The 19,263-nt window shown below is 37.4% G+C and overlaps 1 protein-coding gene across 1 annotated transcript in view; it reads left to right on the top strand.

The window, feature by feature from the left end:
* LOC145768845 (1-phosphatidylinositol 4,5-bisphosphate phosphodiesterase delta-4-like) overlaps positions 1 to 18,957 on the top strand; it is a gene marked incomplete at its 5' end in the record, with an annotated part of 36,139 nt that extends 17,182 nt beyond the window's left edge. Inside the window, 11 exons of the mRNA XM_082580451.1 lie at positions 438 to 550; positions 1,004 to 1,148; positions 4,052 to 4,132; positions 4,681 to 4,759; positions 5,356 to 5,480; positions 8,992 to 9,144; positions 9,575 to 9,692; positions 14,234 to 14,412; positions 15,805 to 15,903; positions 16,620 to 16,809; positions 17,166 to 18,957. Coding sequence (XP_082436577.1) covers positions 438 to 550; positions 1,004 to 1,148; positions 4,052 to 4,132; positions 4,681 to 4,759; positions 5,356 to 5,480; positions 8,992 to 9,144; positions 9,575 to 9,692; positions 14,234 to 14,412; positions 15,805 to 15,903; positions 16,620 to 16,809; positions 17,166 to 17,260 — 1,377 coding nt within the window. The remainder of the gene's footprint in view (positions 1 to 437; positions 551 to 1,003; positions 1,149 to 4,051; positions 4,133 to 4,680; positions 4,760 to 5,355; positions 5,481 to 8,991; positions 9,145 to 9,574; positions 9,693 to 14,233; positions 14,413 to 15,804; positions 15,904 to 16,619; positions 16,810 to 17,165) is intronic.
* Positions 18,958 to 19,263: the final 306 nt, after the last annotated feature.

The following is a 19,263-nucleotide window of genomic DNA, read 5'->3' as shown; positions in this document are numbered from 1 at the left end:
GTTTTTCGCTATGGGTATAGAGTTATGGAGAATTTGCTATACAGCGGCTTGAAATCCTTCTTGGCAAGGTGCTTTCTAAGCGGCTAAACTTTTAATGACAAACTGCTCAAACTAGCGCTCTCTGAACGGCGGCTCACACGCCATGCAAAGTTATGGCAACAAATGCTTCAAAGACCGACAATGATACAGCTTTTTGCCACTAATCCCAAAGCTCACAAATCTGGATTGATTAATGACTGTTTAAGTCTTTACACAAAGAAGATATTCTTGGATGACGAAAACAGTGTTTCATGACCTAGTTATATAGAGGCGTGCCAAAACAGGCCTAAATCATGTGCAAATCCACATATTTGTTTGTTAATAATCACAAAAGCCTAAGATACTATCTACAACCGGGTTTTGACAACAGGAAATTAATTAAACGATCAATTTTACAGATTTCCATGGACATGACAAAGCCGCTGTCTCATTATTTTATTGCTTCATCCCATAACACTTATCTATGTGAAGATCAACTAATTGGAAAATCCAGCGTAGAGTGCTACATAAGGTAGACTGAAGCATATAACTTTTTCAAGTGTTTATCTGTCATGCTTTTTAGGATTCCATACAACAAAAATGCCACACGTCAAATCAGATGATAAAAAAAAGTAATGAATCAAACTATTCACAACATCAAACAATTTGGGTCAAGATTTATTAGCTTTCGCCCCGGAAAGGTACTCACCTGCGGTGGCTTTAGTCAAGCAGACCCAGAGTAGAATCAATCTGGTGAATGTGAGTGTTGGAATGTATTCAGGGGCGTATTACCTCCCCCCCCCGTAAATTCCGGAACTTTCCCAGTGGACTGGTTCTATAGACGGCCACTGCCCGTGTAAAAGAGTTTTTTAGAGAAACGAGTAGTTTCAACGACAATCAGCAAATTTTTCACCACCTAAAAGAGTTGAAGTCCTTGAAAAATTCTGGCATAACAAAAGTGGAACTCTTATTTATAAATCCCCAGAGCATTGGAGAGAGGTTGCCGATGTGTGGAGCTTGATTGCTGGGACGGGGAAGACGGTGAGCCTATAATTTACCACGGATACACGTTAACATCTAAGATTAAATTCCATGATGTGATCGAAGCTGTGCGGGATTATGCATTCAAGGTACGGTGCTTTGAAGATCAATGTCATCGATTGAGTTGGATGGTTTTTAATGAAATAAAACACTTAGTGATCGAGTGGTTTACGAAAACTTGTCAATAGGCAATGCCACTTTGTCAATAACTCAAGTTTGGGATTTTTGGCAATAAAATTCGTTTTATCATATTTCAATGTTTTGTCACTGAGTTTTGCGTGTTTGTATCTTTAAATGCATAAACTTTAACCAATATTAGCATTTACATCAAATCACACGAGCAGAAAAACACTTCCATAATTTCAAATCTCTAACATTCTTTTCAAGTAATTTAAGTTTCCCATAATCCTACTTGATGTTTTCTGCAGTGAAATCCACTTTTGTGCAACGACTGTTGCATTATTTGCATCTTGCGTTGTGCAGCAGGCTAATTTAAACGGATTTTCTCCTTTTCCTCAAAACTTACTCGCCAACTTTCGACAAACAAAATAAATACCTTTCTTATCACTATCTGGCGTAGTAGAGTAAACAATCAAGCACGAAAATCTTAGCTGGAATAAAATAGACCCAGAAAGGGTTAAAGCAGCGAAATGAATCGGAAAATAGTGATGCAACAAAGAAAATTGTTAGTAAATACAAAGCAACGTGATTATTGAAAAAAAATTTCCAACTGAGTTTCTTTCAAATACAGAGAAATGCCTGATCGAACGAACGCTCTCAAAACAAGTTACCATTTGATTGGACACCATCTTAAATGAAAGTCATCTGCGTTTTGATTTAAACTGCCGATGAACAGTGCACTGTGTGTAAAACTTCATTACCAATTCAGATGTATCAAGCTTAGACAACAGGCCATAAATAGTCCCAGTGACTGAGCGCTACATGTATTTGCGTACAAACGTACAAACGTATTTGCGTACATGCGTACAAACGTATTTTAACATGCCCAGGAACAAATCGATGGCTTGGAAGTTTTTCTCCCATCAGTTCTGAGTTACTTTTATCAAGATTGTACAGACACTGCGGTTACACGTGGCAAATATATGTATGCAAAGCATTCAATATAGTTACTACTCACTAACAACCTATGCAGCCTGTTTTACCCTAAAACGTTTCTGCCCTCAAACAGGAGATAATCAAAAGGCCTGTATTCAAATATTTGAATAAGGACCTTCTGATGATCCCCCTTTTTGGGTGAAACAGGCTGTAAAGGTTTTTAGTGAATACTAACTATATTTGATTTAATTCTCTTTGCTTGGCTTTTTACTTGGCATTGAGCACTTTTTGTAGTAATAATGCCATTTACTGTATGCCAAGCAGATATTTAGAAGATAACATGAATTTCATTTAACATACTGGGGTCTGTTAAATTTTGCATGACGTAAGCATTCCCAATTCCCATCCTGCCTTTTCAAATTATTTTATTCAAAACTCGCTAACTTTATACAAAACGCGTGATAAAAGAGTTAGCCGAATTTTAGATCTTAGGTATTAACCAACATAAGCCAGTTAGTATTAGACAAACAGTCGGCTGCATTTCCACGTATAAAACGTGATTTTGTCTTGTTGTGCACTTTTGAACTCTGTAGTCGAGATTTCAATACATAACCGCACATACATGCCAAATATCTCGATAAGAATACTTGCAATGCTTTAATTCTCAACAACTTCTATAGAAATCCTATTAAGTCATCCGCAAAAACAGATATTTGAAAAACGTGCTTGTTGTAAAAATCAAGAATAAACTATAAAGTATTATAGGCGGAACCATGTATCAAATACCTTGTTAACACCCTACCCGCGAGCCAATTACAGGTGTGAATGTATTGCAGGATGAAGCAAAGTGTTGACATGTACAAGTTTTTACGCCAAAATATCATAAAAGAAAGGTTATTCTAAATGCGTTTTGCTCTGAAATTGTCTCAGCTATCTCAGAATATCGAATGAAGTCGTGTGGTCTAATGTATAACAAGGTCTACAATGACAACTCGAGTTACAGTTTTTAATTTTGTCTGTCTGTCATAATTATCTTGAAGAGGCCTTTCAAGTTGCCGGGATCCCACAGAGACATTTGCCAATTAATTGTTGCATAAAAACAAGTCTTTTTTGCACAAAAATTGCCACTTTTAGATGCCTTTTTTTTCTGAGACACTTCATTGAATCATTCAAATTACATTCGCTTCAATAATGTTAACTCCAGTTAAGAGATTATGGCTCCTTCAAGTATGCCAGAAACCCATAACCTAAAAAATGTAAGCAGTTTACAAATTATGATTTGAGCATGTTGTCGTCTGGCTCATCTCAGCCATGACGACCCTAACATCTCAGCCCTTATGCAATAATCGAGCCATGACGTGATAATCGGCAAGAACTGAACGAAAAAATAAACTGCATTTCTTTTCATGAGCTCTTTGTGGAAAGTATTTGTCCAATAACAACATGGTCTACTCTAATCTGATCCAATGACCGTCGGTTCGACGTCTGAGATATAGCAAAGGTGGCGACAAGCCAGGTCAGGAAAGTCAGGGAAGAAAGTTACCAGCACGTTTGAACTTCAGCAAACAGCACTGGAATCACCACAACAACAAAAATTTGTAAAAAAAAATATTTGAAAAACGTCAAACGTTGACGAAAACTAAATGTGTGACTTGTGATACATCCAATTTATAAACCAGGGATGGGTAAATTAACTAACTTTTCAGGTTGTACCAAGTCAAATACGTTCAAAACATTTGGCTTATAGCAAGTGAACATAAAAGATGTAGTCTAAATATTTCTAGCACTGTTATTTGATGTTAATGAATTGAATTTTTGAAAATATATTCAATTGTTTGCAAGAAAAACACATCCTATAAATTGATGGTTTGGTTTCACTCACCACCTCCTGTAGTGTTCCTCCTTGCTGCAAACATAACGTGTCACTTGTTTTTAGGCATCTAAATACCCGGTGATATTGTCGATAGAAAATCATTGTAGCATTCCGCAACAGACGAAGATGGCCACAATTCTGAAGGTGATGTCAAGATTTGCTCATAGTGAACAAAAGTGCTGATAATAATAATAATACTTATCTTTTTTCTTGCAAAAATTGTGTTTGCTTTAAGCATAAGCAACCCTAACGCTTTAACTGGACATGACCAAGACCGATTAAATTTTTCCAACGCCTTTGGTATTACCGGACAGGGAATCGAACCAACATCAATCAAAGTGGACGATGTATCAAGTTGGTCAGCGATCTGTTAGCCGTTCAATCTGCGGCATTACCTCAGTGACTTAACTGAAATTAAAACATTTACCAACAGTAAAGCGCCAAAAAGATATATCAAAATGTATATCCGGTATCAAGGAGTGGTGAAAATTTACTCAAAACAAAAGTGAAACCAAAGCAGGATAATGTACATACATAGGCTATATATAGATGCTGAACTTGTATTTGTAAAATTTCCCGTCTGTTTGGTATTCTACAACAAACTGGAAATTTCACCAAGCCCTTTATACTCTTAAATCAAAATCATCGAATATGGACCAGAGCGGATTCATATTTTTTTTATGATTTTTCAGAAAGTTCTCGGGTCCACATTATTAACTCAACAAATCAATGAAGATGAACAGATGCTACCTAGTCCAGCTGACCTTATAGGTAAGCACGGCTGCCAACCGTCTTTTTCTAGTCCGTTTGTTGCAATGCATTTGACCAACACGAATATGTGATGGCATAGTTTGTGTTGTATTTTATTGTTCAAACAAAAAAGAATATCGCAGCTGTGTTATTTTTTTGCTTAGCAAGATTTGCGTAGAAAATGTTAAATGAATATGTCATTTGCCGCAGTTTTAAACATGAGTTTCTAAGAGATGAAAGATAGGTACACTGAAAAAGCAACATCGAACTTCGATGGTATATCGGAACAAACTGGCTGACATTTTCAAGATCTGGTCAGCGGTATGGGCTAGTCGCGGTTCGCCAGTTATTCCAATCATATTATTTAAGGTGTTGCGACCGTGCCATATTTTAAACTGATTGTCTTGTTTTGGTATCAAGCACGATATAAAGTTCTCGTTTTATTTCTTCTATCTTTTAGTAGATCTCTGCTATGTTTGGTATATACTGTTTTTTGTTGTAATGGTGAAAAATAAACTGAATATAACCTCACCTAAAATCAGCAAACGAACAATTAGTAGTTTGTAATTATTGGCTTAGTGAACATTTTCACTCAGTCACTGCCAATCATCTTGCAGAAAAAGTTATTGTAAAAGGAAAGCGACTTCCACTTGGCTCTTTTGATGACGGAGAAGTGAGTGATGAAGATGAAGCTGCTGACGTGGAAGAAGATGGAGTTAAAAAGAAAGCAAAGACAAGTCAGGTTGGTAAAGTTTTAGCTGCCACAGCACGCAAAACAAATAAACTGTTTCATATAAAAATGAGTGCAATTGATTTGCTTCCTTGCCTTCTCGTCCAATTGACATAAATCTCCAATCACTAGGCATTAGTATGAACCGTGGACGTCGCCATAATAGCATCTGGACTGGAAGCCAAAGGCTAGGCCTCTTGGCAGCAAACAGGATTGCCATATTGGCGTTTTTAATACAAACTTTTAGAAATCTGACGTTTTTTTAATGGATTCTCAGGTTAAAATATGGCACGGTCGCAACACCTTAGGCTATGGTAGTAATCATGCTGTTCACAAAATCAGCCCAAAATGCAATATTATGAAAAGCATCATCAAGATTCGGGAATAGTTGCCTTTTCAAACATGATGTTTTGTAAATAAGCTACTGCGCATTGATAAAACAACGTTTTTTAAACTATTTACAATGTTGAAAAAATTAAAAAAAGACTAAAGTATATTAAATGCCAAAGTTAAAATAGCCAGTCAAACGCATTAAAAAAAAACGCTCAAATTTGGCGTTGATACGGCTTTTATGGCAATCCTGTTTGCTGCCAAGATGAGGTCTAGCGTTTTGCCTTTCAGTCCAGATGCAATTGTGGCGACGTCCACGACTGGATGCAACAAAACAATCATCTATCGTCGTAGACGCGAAAAACGTGACAGCCCAGCCAGGACGAATGAAGCTCGCCTGAAAATCAAAAACTCTACGTTAACCCTGATGATGATACAAATATTGACCAAATAATCTTTGAAACAATACAGTGACAGTCGGTACTAAGTTTAGTTGAAACTACCAGGTTCGAAGGTTTTTAAAAGCATAATATAAACGAATTTCGTAATTTTGGGAGTTTTTTAGCACAACATTGTTCAAACTTCAGCGGAATAACAAAGTTAATCACTTCAGTAGCTCTTCAAACTCAATTGTTTTATTGACATTTTTGTTAAATTGTAAGCTTTCTTACATAATTCAAACGTCATTTAATGGTGAAAGATGTCTATATATTCATATTGCTTGTGGCACGTTCAAGCTACATGCATATTGTCTGTCTGGCAATATCACTCTTTGCTTCTGTTGTTGAGGTAAATGTGGTTAATCTGTTTATCTTAATAACTTATTTATGAAAGCTTACATAACAGATCCCGATATGCATGGTAATAACTTATATGTAAAGTCTTTGATAAATAGGTGCTGACTGCTGACACAGTTAAAAATTAAAACTGTCTAGACGGATTTAATCTTGCTTGAGAATGTAAGCTTAGAGTTTTAATTAATATTGCTGCTGCACCACTTAACAGGATAACGCAGCTCAGCACTTCAGGAATCAAAAAGTTAATGAATGTATTGTTGTTTGTCTTCATTTCAACATGATGATTATATGCGCCTGATCTGATACAGACGTTGGCGATCATGGTCTTTCAAACTTCTCTGTCATTTGACATTAGTATAAAATCGTTCGTTTTGACTGTTGTGTTTGTGGCCCATTGATTCAAGCTGTTTAAATAAGTTAATCTTTGTCGACCTCTGCTTCTTTTTCCCTGCATCAACTAGAGTGCCCTTCTCTAGTCTAACTAACTATGTGCCTGATCTGATACAGACGTTAGCGATCATGGTCTTTCAAACTTCTCTGTCATTTGACATTAGTATAAAATCGTTCGTTTTGACTGTTGTGTTTGTGGCCCATTGATTCAAGCTGTTTAAATAAGTTAATCTTTGACGACCTCTGCTTTTTTTTCCCTGCATCAACTAGAGTGCCCTTCTCTAGTCTTACTAACTAGCCTATGTGCCTGTTCTGATACAGACGTTGGCGATCATGGCCTTCCAAACTTCTCTGTCATTTGACATTAGTATAAAATCGTTCGTTTTGACTGTTGTGTTTGTGGCCCATTGATTCAGGCTGTTTAAATAAGTTTCACCATATATTTAATAATTAATTAATATAATCACCATAATATTTCAACATAGGCTACTGTTAAAACAGAAAATTCAAGATTGCCACTTTTGCAAACACGCAGACTCTGGCCTGGGTATTTGTTCTCTCCACCCAGTAGCGTTGACAGGAAGATCCAGGGGGACTTCCCAGTAGCGTTGACAGGAGGATCCAGGGGGACTTTTGAGTCCGACTTCGGGATAATTTTAAGGCCCCGAAATCTTTCCAAGGAGATCGAAAACTTGAAGAAACGTCGCGTTCTTTGGAGATGGTGTGTTTTCCTTAAAAGTGTCGATTCGGGACTGGAGGATTTTATTGGTACTGGGCCCAAATTATCCTCTCAACGATTCTGACCATTCCTAATGAAAATAATGTAGGCTGCTTGGCGGTACCCAGTGTTGTACGCGCCAATGAAATAAATTGAAGGCGTCAGCGCGAATTGCCTAAAAACTTCACGGCGTAAAGTAGGCTACTGCGTCTGCTCTTAAAGAAATTGACGGCGTCAGCGTCAGCGCTAACTTCTAGCGCTATTTTAACAAGGGTCGCTCTTTTCAGGGGCATAGAGCTCTTGAAATAAAGTATCTTCAACCTTCGACATTCATTGATTTTTCGCTTTCTTTCTCTGACCCCTCGTTCTCGATACTGCTCACGATATGAGTGATCACCATTTGGCGGACTTCTTCCGCTTGTATTCCAGGGAGCCATTCCAACCAACGCGAAAGCCGGTAATTCGGATGAGTCGCACTGGCCAGAATTCATTGTGAAACTCTCATTGTGAAACGAGATTTTCAATGAAAACAAAAAATGACGCATATAGCGCGTGACGCTTAAAATCGGCAAAATAGTTGACGGCGCTATAACTTCCGTCAACTAAAAAATAAACTGACGGCGCTAGCCTCAGCGTCAACAGAAAGGTGAATTGACGGCGTCAACGTACAAAACTGGTGGTGCCTCTATGCGACTGCGCTGACACTACCTGCCTTGTAAAGAACTGGGAGCAAAACAAGCAGCCAAGTTTTGAAATCCGGCTTCTTAAAATACTTTCGCAATTTCACTTTGTTCGAAACGAAATAGAAAGTACCAAATATAATATACGATGCCGCTCACTGGCGTGTCAACGAATAGAGGAAGACGACAACATTTTGTGTAGTGCATAAACAAGTGTTTGGTTAGTAAGTGAGGCATCTATCTGTAGCAGACATGCATTGCGGCAAAAAAAAACTATATGTTATAAATTATTACAAAAATAAAGATTGCTGCTTTCAAAAGCGTCTTTTTACTCCAACTGCGCCCTTCTCTTCAAGGTAATGCCTACTATATCATCATCGGTCGATATGTCTGCTTGCAAAAATGAGCAGATTAAGCCACAACATGGTTATGTTTCACTATAATGTTGATAGCCCTGGCTATATTCAGTTGCCTACATAGCATGTTAACACAGTTTAAAATGCTGCCAGATTTCGGTGATAATTGTTGGACTTTTTTACAATAAAACACTCATGACTCTCTGAGCTTCTTTTTTGTCTTTTGACCTAATCATTATGTTTTTCAAATAGGACCGTATCAAGCTCTCCCAGGCTTTGTCAAAGATCGTGATCTACACTGTGAGCAGACACTTCAAGAGTTTCAAAGATGCTGAAGAGAAGTCAGACTTTCGCTACATTTCCTCTTTAAATGAAGATAGAACTACTGACCTTGCACAAGAACAGGTATGAATGAGTACAGGCCATTTCAAATCTTATACACAAAAGCGGTAGGATGGTGCAGCGGATAAGGTGCTGACTTTCCAATAATGCGAACCTGGTTCAACTCCCGATTTAAGCTGGTTGTTAATAAACACCGCTCACCTCTACATAGGGTGTAATAAATAGTTGGGCATTGTGGCTGAAGGAAAGGCGGACGAGAGAAAGGAACTGGTCACCCTACTTTCATAAGTGCCGAAGGCTTAGTGTGATGAGAACCTTATCTTTTCATTCCCTAAAGCTCGGTAACTGAGTATGGGACCTTTATCTTTACAAAGACACAACTAATTTGCGACCTCTACCATATGTTTTCATTGCATTCTCCAGCTTATTTAACTAACTCATATTGGTCGGACATGTATAAAGTTTCAAATAACTTGCTATCTTGCCTCCGCAGCCAGAGTCGTTTGTGAAACACAACCAATGGCAATTGTCCCGGATCTACCCGAAAGGAACCCGCACCAACTCAAGCAATTACAATCCGCTACCTATGTGGAACGTTGGATGCCAAATTGGTAGGTTCAAAATAAAGGTTGTTTCTGCATGTGCAAGTTTTTTTTTACGTTTGTTACATTACACTTTTTGTACCTTGTTTGATATCGTCACTGCAAGTAGCTTATTCAATGCCGTTGGTATGGAGGGGTTCAGAGGGTGCTTTTGGACGCAGCAGGAATAATCACTTATTAGGGGTCGTAACCTTTTCAAGGGGCCCAGGAACTTGAAGAAACCACCTCACCAAGTGTCTTTGTTTGGGCCTCTCTAGACTCTCATGGGAACTATACCCTAATTATTCTCTCAGCGGCCCTGCCTATATTGTATGCCAATGATAAGAAAACGAGAAATAAAATAGAATAACCTTAGCGGGTTTAACATACTTTTTACACACAAAAATATAACATAATTAAAATAAACTCAAACGTTATTTAAATTATCTTATATTTTTGTGTGTAAAAAGTATGTTAAACCCGCTAAGGTTACCATGTTTTATTTCTCTATGGTTCAACAAAGCAAACTCTCTACCAAAGCTTTGATAAGAAAAAGGTGGTGGAGCTTTGTAAAATTGGGAACGTGTTATTTGGTTAGAAAGGCGTATGTTTGTAAGGTACAGTAGACATGAATAGTTCTACAGTAACAACTTTCGGTCGCTCAATGTAGGCTCTCATATGTAAGGCACCCAGATATAGAAAACGATACAAGTCGATCCGCTCAATCGGCCCACGTCCAACCACCGCTTAATTCGATCATTTTTTTATGAGTCTCGAATCGAAATCCATTTTTTACGACTTTTCTTGCTTAAATGGATCAACTTCCTGCAAAATATAAGTAATTTATAATAATAAACTATAGAGATATTTACTAATGTGATGATTACGACCAAATATGTTGTTGTTGTTGTTATGCATAGACTACTATTACAACATATTTCATAGTATGTAGCAAACATACCAGACAATGCAAACATACCAGACAATCTTGCAATAAGCATTTCCATAGTGAAGCTAGAAATTTCAAGAAACGAGAAACGAGATAGTTCATGTGTCTTGTCACCAACATAGAGATGTATCTTGTATGGAGAAAATTCCATGTTTTCAAAGTACCCTTGGTGCAAAATGATTTATGGGACCCTGTCAAAACTATGCCACGGTAAATAGAAACAAAGATCGGTTCTAACAGTAAGCTAATTACTAGTGGACCTAAATATGGAACATTTTTCATTTAGATGCTATTTCAAGAAGATGTGTTTTTAAGGAAGGACGCCTGAAAATATTAAAACAAACATACTGTGACACTGTGGAATTTTAATCATAAGTATCGTGGAAACCAGTAAACGGTACAAAGACGTCGTTAAAATAAAAGCAGGGCATATTCTTTAATGCTCTATTTGTTGTTACTTTATTTTGACGACAGCTCCTGAAGAGAGTTAGACGAAAAACTGCAGCTTTGAGCCATGAGCAACCTTTTACTCACTATTGTTTTCTTAAAAAACGGCTTTTTTTAGGACCGGCTTCTTGTTGTTACCGGCCTTAAAATATCATAACGGCCAACCCCCACAACACAGTTTGCAAAATCGTGCCTCGTTGCCTTGGCGGCGAGTTTCATCTTCGAATCGAACGCAAGACTTGTGTGCCGCTCTTGAAATTAACCGAGTGAGGGATCGAACACCCAACAGCGGTTCCGTAATGCTTGTGGATCCACACAGTGGCTAACGATCGCGAAAAGTCTTTGAATAAAGATCTAATCGCTTCTCGGTTTGATTTGTAGCCACAACGCAAATATGACGTTGGAAAACATAATTGCCAAAATAAGCAGTTTTTTAAATGACACAAAAAACAACAACCGTGCCAAAATAACAAAAAGCTTTGTAATGTGGTTGAAAAGCCACGCAACAACAAGTGTCTTCACCATGTTCCATTAAATCAACTGGACAAATACCAAAAGAAATCTGAACAAATTCTGTTGGTTGTAATTTCAAAAGCGACCGTCCACTTTCGGGGCTTTCCAATGACAACGACGTCCCGTGTTCACATGACCCCAACAGTGAAGGTAACAGGCAAATTGTTAAAAATAGTTTGAAATCATTGACTGGGAACGAGTAAAATCGATGGACAAAACAACAAATCCTGCCATGGTTGACGTCGACTAAGGGTCAGGGCTTGCTTTGGTTTGTTGACCCAGCGTAACATTTAGTTACACCTCCGCTAATCTTCATCATTTCTGGATTGATTCAACATCAATGAACATCCGTAGACGTTGAATCAACGTAAAGATGACAGGGTGCTTTTAAGTAGCCTATCGTTTATCTGTTAAAGGCATACTGACGACAACACTTGTGACACCTATCCAAACCCATCAAGCAACTTGTCAGATCCCCTGCTTTAAAATTCCTGTGACGTATGACTCCATTGAACAAAACACAAACTTTCCAAAACAAGGTTTCCAATCCGAGAGTCATAAACAAAGTAGTTTCGTTCCCGTGTGATCAGTTAAAGCAATGCTATCAATAGCACATTGCAATACCAAGTCTTTGTAGTCAGCGACACTTACCACAAAGACACGAGCGACATTCCACACCTGTCGAACCTCTACGAGTATTTCACAAGCAAAATAAAGCCATTTGTGTAAACTACTATACGTAAATTGAGTTCTAAATTTGCACCTTGCAGGCTGTTTAAAATACAGTTAAAGCTAAAAAAAAGAACAGCAAGAATTTATACACTAAAACTCTTTTCAAAAATCTTGGCTCTTTACACAACTGAAAATGGCCGTTGTTTGCAAATAGGCTAATCACGAAAAAGGGAAAAGTTGCTGCAATGCTCATGGCGCCTTGATTAGTTTGATGAAGGCCAAGGCGAAACTCCTGAATGAAACAGACATTTCCTGTGCTGAGCGATTAGATTTTTTCATATTGCATTTCACATGTTCTCGAAGCAATATTATAATAAGTTATTAAGCTTGTTGGAATTTTCGCGGTCGAAACGAAGCAGAAAACTTGGCTTAAGAAAAAGTGAGAAATGATTGTTAAAGTGGTGTCTGTGAATTATTCCATCCACTAGGTGCCACTGAATGGAGAGCAGTCTTTAGATTGCGTTGCTCAAGCGCACATCTTGAGAGTCGAACTGGTGCCATTGATCTTGAAGCTTCTTTGTTCATAAAGTCAAACGCTTAACCAAATCAGGCATCAAGGCTGCAGCAGATGACTGCATAGTGCATACTGTAGTGTATAGTGTATATGTATAACCTTTTGCTGCTTCCAGGTATCCGTTGTGTGGCAGCAGTGATTGCATTGCGTTGTATTGTATGTTGTCAAGATGAGCCCAAAATAAATTCATTGTTGTTGTTAGAATTTGACGATGCTTTGGCAGCGCATGTAAACATCGAAAATCCAAACGGACGTGGTCTGATAAGGACTGTGTGGTAACTTTGTAGTTCTCAATCAAGTGGTAACTGGTCAAGAGAGAGGAGAACAAGTGTGTTGGTTGAAACAGGCTTACGACTTAACACGTTAGCTTGCTTCTGAGAAGTGGAAATCCGATTTGCACAAAGAAGCTCAGCTTTCAAAGAGCCTAGAAAAACTGCAATTGATGTAATTGCAAGAAATACAAAGTAACGCAATGCAACGAGTCAGCAGCCATCCATCGCATCTCAAGAAACTGCACTTTCAAAATAAATTTTCAAAATCCTACAATTTTTTTATCTCAAAATGATTAATTTTGAACACTTTCATTTTACAACTAAGTTGCTGGTTTTCCGTTATGTTTTGTTCCAACCAAGACACTCCACTGTGGATAAGTTTATATTGGATAACCAAAGTTTATTAAAAACATAAAAAATAATTTATTAAAATATATATTAATTAATAAATTGATCATTCTGATTTGGTGTGATATTGTTTACTTCATTTATTAAAGTGTTTGGATTTCTGAATTCCTTCGATTTATCAGCAAGTTCTCAGAGAGCAAATCAGTCGTTTTTGTACATTGATTCAACGTTTGCAGAGGTTGTTCGAACATAACCCAAAAAGTCTCTTCGAGCTTACAAATCTGCATTGTACCTAAGCAAAGTCACATAAACAACGATCTTGATATGTGTCATAAAAATATTAAAATATCGTATTACTGATTAGTGACATTAGTTACTAATTTTGTATTAATTTATATTAACTATTTAGTATTTTAACATTAGTTGTCGGCTGCATAGCCGAGTTGTGAGAGCCCTAGTACGTCGCTCAAAAGGCGGCTGTTCGACACCGCTCAAGAGCATGCGGCTGAGTCTTTGGTAAGACACTTAAAGGCATGCCTGAAGGTGGTCACGAAGATTGGCTTCCTTGCCTTCCCGTCCACTTAATCTAAATCTTCAACCACCTGGCGTAAGCCTGGATACGACGAGTTGATTTAATTCGCTCTGTTTAGCTTTATTGCCTGGCATTGAGTACTTTTCGTAGTGTAGATAGGCCCAGTATTTATTGTCACCCATCATACGTAGGCATGTTGTCATAATCCTATGATATGATAGCACTTTATGAGATTAGTACGTGATGGTGATCATCTTGTTACAGTTGCTCTGAACTACCAAACTGACGATTCAGAAACGCTTCTTAATGAAGCAAAATTTAGAGCGAACGGGCGGTGTGGATATGTCCTAAAGCCCCCCTGCTTGCTGCAAGACCAGGGTTTCAACCCAAACAAAGTTGATAAGAATTCCCCGTTTGCTGAGCCAACTGAAATTGAAGTTCGGGTAAGCGGATTTATTGTAAGTGATTTGCGAAAATATATTTTACGTTGCGAAAACAAACTATGAATCCCCGATACCTGGCATCTACACCATTATATGCAAAGTTAAGCAGTTGGTTTTACTTTTATGAGATCACAGAGCAATTTATTCGCTAAAGCTCTACCATTATTATGTGAACATTCCATCACACACGTAATTGTCAACCTCATGTAACGTATGCCAAGTGGAACATTTCTTTATATTTAAAAACAGATGGCCCACTACGTTTTGGGCTCCTTGTTTTTTGATTAGATTGAACCAGGCGTTACAGCCATTTTGTTTCTAAGCTACTAATTTTCTTATAAGAAAAATATAAAGTCTTAGGTATAAAATAATTTAAACAAATCGTTTGTATTTTATTGTGATTCCATGGAATTAACGGAACAACTTTTTAAAGGGCGGGGAAACCCAAATCAACTTTTTGCGAGTTTTTTGTTTCAGCGTGATGTCATTGTGTACAACATGCGTTTTAGCAAAAAAAAAAAATCCAAATTTGTTGCCCTTGTCTCGCTAAGGCCGCTTTTGTTTGACACCTGTTTGCGAGGTCTCGCGCGCATCAAGCTGTGATGCTGTGCGCTGTGACGTCACAAGGTACATATAGTTGTGGCCAAAATTTTAAGACCAGACTTGATTTATGACCATTTTTGCATTACTTCAAAATAATGCATCAGATATTGTTTCAGTTGCATCATCTTTATGCATCATCTTATATCTGATGCAGTATTTTGAAGTAATGCAAAAATCGTCATAAATCAAGTCTAGTCTTAAACTTTTGGCCAGAACTATATGTACCTTGTGACGTCACAGCAAACAGCATCACAGCTTGATGCGCAACGAGACCTCGCAAACGGGTATCAAACAAAAGCGGCCTTAGCGAGACGAGGGCAACAAAATTTGGATTTTTTTATTGCTAAAACGCATGTTGTATACAATGACATCACGCTGAAACAAAAAACTCGCAAAGTTAATTTGGGTTTCCCCGCCCTTTAAAGAAGATGGCAATATCTTCAAGCAGCTGGTGCATTCTTTGATAACGTTTGAAAAGAAAGTTTTTTAAAGTTACTTCAAACTGTCAATTATTTTTGTTTTATGTTTTGCAAATATCTTTCATTCCTTTTTCTAACTAGTTGCAACGGAATCATGTACCTGCCTAGACAACAAAATCCGTCAAACAACAAAATTGTAATCATGTACTTGTCCAAACAACAAAAATGTAACTCTAACCCTACCCAAATAACAAAATCCGCAGCATGCTGCGTTGTACCACATGATAGATGTTTGCTATGACAGAAGAAAGCGGATATCAATACATTGATAACAGATACAGATTAAAGTTAATCGTTTGTCTTTAAACAGCTGATATCGGCGCAACAGCTTCCGAAGCCTCCGAACAACACAAAAGATGTCATTGACCCTTATGTCGTCATTTCCGTTCTTGGATGCCCGGTGGACAAGGTAAGAGTAAAATCAAAACGCTAATCAACAAACCTTAAACTACTTAGCACAGACCAAAAACAAATATATTAGATTAGAAGATTAGAGAGAACGATGCGAGATCGTCACTGCGGATGCTAATCGTCACCCACAGTGATTATGGACAACAACACGGCGGCTGTACAGCGGAAGAGCTTGGAAATGCTGCAAGAAAAATCTTCATGTTTTTTTTTAAACAAATATTTTTTTTTTGAAACTAACAATGTTTTTTGAAACCAATATTTTTTTTGAAAGTTCCTGACCTATCCCAAAAGAAAAACCCTTTTTGAATGTGTTCTAGTTTTTTATTTTTTGTTTCCATGATCTTCAGTGTACGATTCTAATTCATGAAGTTTTAGGCGGGCTTATCTTTTCTTCGATTTTTAACGACAGTAGCCAACAAATATTTTACAACGTCAATGCTTCAAACGTTGACAGGGGTAGGTTCGGGGGGTACTTTTGAACCCGAGATGATCTTAGGGGCTCGTAACCTTTTCTCAAGGGACAGGAAGCTTGAATAAACCCCATTATATTTTTTGGATGTAATGCGTTTTTCTTAGAAGTGTCTTGTCTTTGGGCCTGAAGATCTCATTGGTACAGGGCCCTGGCTGCGACACCATCAAATGATTGATCAATTATATTGTTACAGAATGCATTTGGTTCGTGAGAATAAATATCTTGCAACGTTGCATTTGCAGAGCTCGCAGAAAAGCAGCGTGGTTCAGAATAACGGCTTCAATCCTAATTGGAAAGACGACAAACCAATGAGGTTCTCCCTGCTTGTTCCAAGTCTAGCCTTCATTGAGTTTAAGACAATGGACAAAGACTCTAGAGGGGATGACGATCTCGTGGGCTTATACACTATTGCTGTAAACGACATAGCTACAGGTTGGTGGTTTGTTAGTGCAATACTTAATATTTTACTGAACGTTTACATGTGCCACGCTTTAGGTACAAATCACCAGTTAAGATGTGTAGTTGTGTACTATGTAGCTTTGTTCCAGAAATGTACAACATTTTATGTTATTCTTTATTGATGAAGGTCATAGAAACCACTGTAAAAACTAACCTCAAGAAATTATCTCATTTTACCACCGTGCTTGAACATCTATTCCAAACAGCAAAATCTGCAGACTTCGAATCATTATAAAAAGGACAGACTTTGCTGTCTGGACTAAACAAAAAAATGGGAGTGACTGATAACGTGATAGGTTATGTAGATTAAGCGTGTTCTTTTGTGGCAGGTTATCGACATGTCCATCTGGAAACAGAAGGAAGACAAGAACTGTCGCCCGCGACTTTATACGTTCATATCGTCATTAAGAAGACTGAAGCATAATTATTTGACACAGAACAGTTTAAATATCTATGACGCCCTTGCAGGGCAGTAATAAGAAGATGGCGTCATGTAATATTTAAACAGATGCAAATTCCCCTGTTTGATCAAACGTGGCTACAATGTATCTGTGTCAAGTAACTCTAGTTATTGCCTCATCAAGGTGTCACTTCTATAACTGTGACATCATTAACATCAAAACTCACCAATTGTGGTATTTTAGTGCATAGAATCAAGACTTTGGAATAGAAAATCTTTTTGGTGTAATCTATGCATATAATCATGGATCCAGTCGTTTTATTTGTGTTGACAGCCAGAGGTGTTGGTCGGGTGGGGTTTCGAAGGATCGGTCTGGCTTTTGTTGAACCTTGTATAGGTCAGCTTGTCATTTCTAAGTTGATTTCTTCAAAAATTTCAGCTTGGAATTCCAAAAAATTTTCAGTTTAGGGTTTAGAACAGAGTGCATAGTTTCTTTTACAACTCTGAGGCAGGCATAGATTAAGCAAATTATACTGATGTGGAGAATTCACCACAAATTACAGCAACAAAAAAGCTGGAATCGATCGTTTAACAGCCGTTGATTCTATTAGATTATGATTTCCATGAGCAGAAACATTATTGTGGTGACTTCCTATGCTGAAAGATGTAACCACTCACGATAGAAACGGGAAACTTGATTAGCCTGTTCTCAATCAATGTCTATATCATTGGATTGGGGTAGTCGACCGCAACTAGTTTTTAAACTCATTTTTATAGATTGTTAAAAATGTCACTTCTGTAGAGACCAAACCACAATCAAACAAAGAGTTTGTCGATAGTAATATCACTTTGTTATAATAAACTATTTTTGCCAAGTTGATATTTTAGATTTTGAATGATGTAAGCGTGCGCTATTTTATTATCTACTACGTTTTGTCGATTTTTGTTTAGTTTATGAAAATCTTTAATGTCCACAAAAGGTTTGATTTTATCTAAAAATGAAAAATCAAAAGTTTTTAACCTTTTGTTGACAGAATTTTAGGTTCAAATTTGCGGCTCATTGTCTGTCAAATTTGTGGCTCATTGTCTGTCAAATTTGTGGCTCATTGTCTGTCAAATTTGTGGCTCATTGTCTGTCACTATTTATCTTATTCTGCGTTATAAAAGTAGCCTACCATTTGATTCCGAAGCTATAAGTAACTCATGAAATGGAGAAGCAGCAAGAACAAAGAAATCAAATATTTAATAATATTCTGCCTCGTAATTTTTTGATTCGAAGCAACTTTACTGAAGAGAAGCTTTGTTACAGTGCAATAGATTTAAAGTGAAAATCTGTAATTTAAAAGATTCATACAAGACATAACTTGTACTACATTTTCTATACCTCTGTTGTCGATTTGACCAATTTTGTTTGTATATGCCGAATATATTCAATTTCGAAATTTCCTTATTCCTTCATTCTCTCTGTACATCGCCACGTTTTAGTCTTGTAGTTTGCAGTCAAAGTATTTCAAAGTGAATTGCCATGAAGCTGTGTAAAGTTGAATCAGAGTGTAGCTGTAAGAGTGAATGTTGTAACTTAGTATGCTGCATAGTTTCTTCATGAAAATAAATGCAAAGCACTAACTATACAAGAGGTGGACATGGGAATGTTGCCAATATCGTGCAGCCAGATATATTTTCAACCGCAATAATATTCCTCCTGGCCAATCTACTGCATTATCGCTGTTATAGGCCTATACACACAATAAATTTTCGAATTGCAGTAGTTCGTAAGTAATGTAAAGCAAAATTACATTAATAATATAAAAAGTTCAAGAAAACATTTACAACCGTTGAAAAGTCTACAACTCTACATTTTCGCACAAAAAAAGCGACACATGTAAGGCGTAGGCGTTTTTGAGATTAGTTTCAAAATGTGGCGAATCTAGCGGTAAGTCAGACCATGCCTCAGATGACATAAAGAGTGGTGAAGCGACATGAAAACCGACGCCAACTTTGTCATTTGCATCAAAAAGTTGTCTACT

The sequence above is a fragment of the Aplidium turbinatum genome, chromosome 4 (genome assembly GCF_918807975.1).
Source record: "Aplidium turbinatum chromosome 4, kaAplTurb1.1, whole genome shotgun sequence".
In the NCBI taxonomy this organism is placed as follows: domain Eukaryota; kingdom Metazoa; phylum Chordata; class Ascidiacea; order Aplousobranchia; family Polyclinidae; genus Aplidium; species Aplidium turbinatum.
The sequence above is the reverse complement of the archived record's forward strand: the minus strand, read 5'-3'. Positions and strand labels throughout refer to the sequence as shown.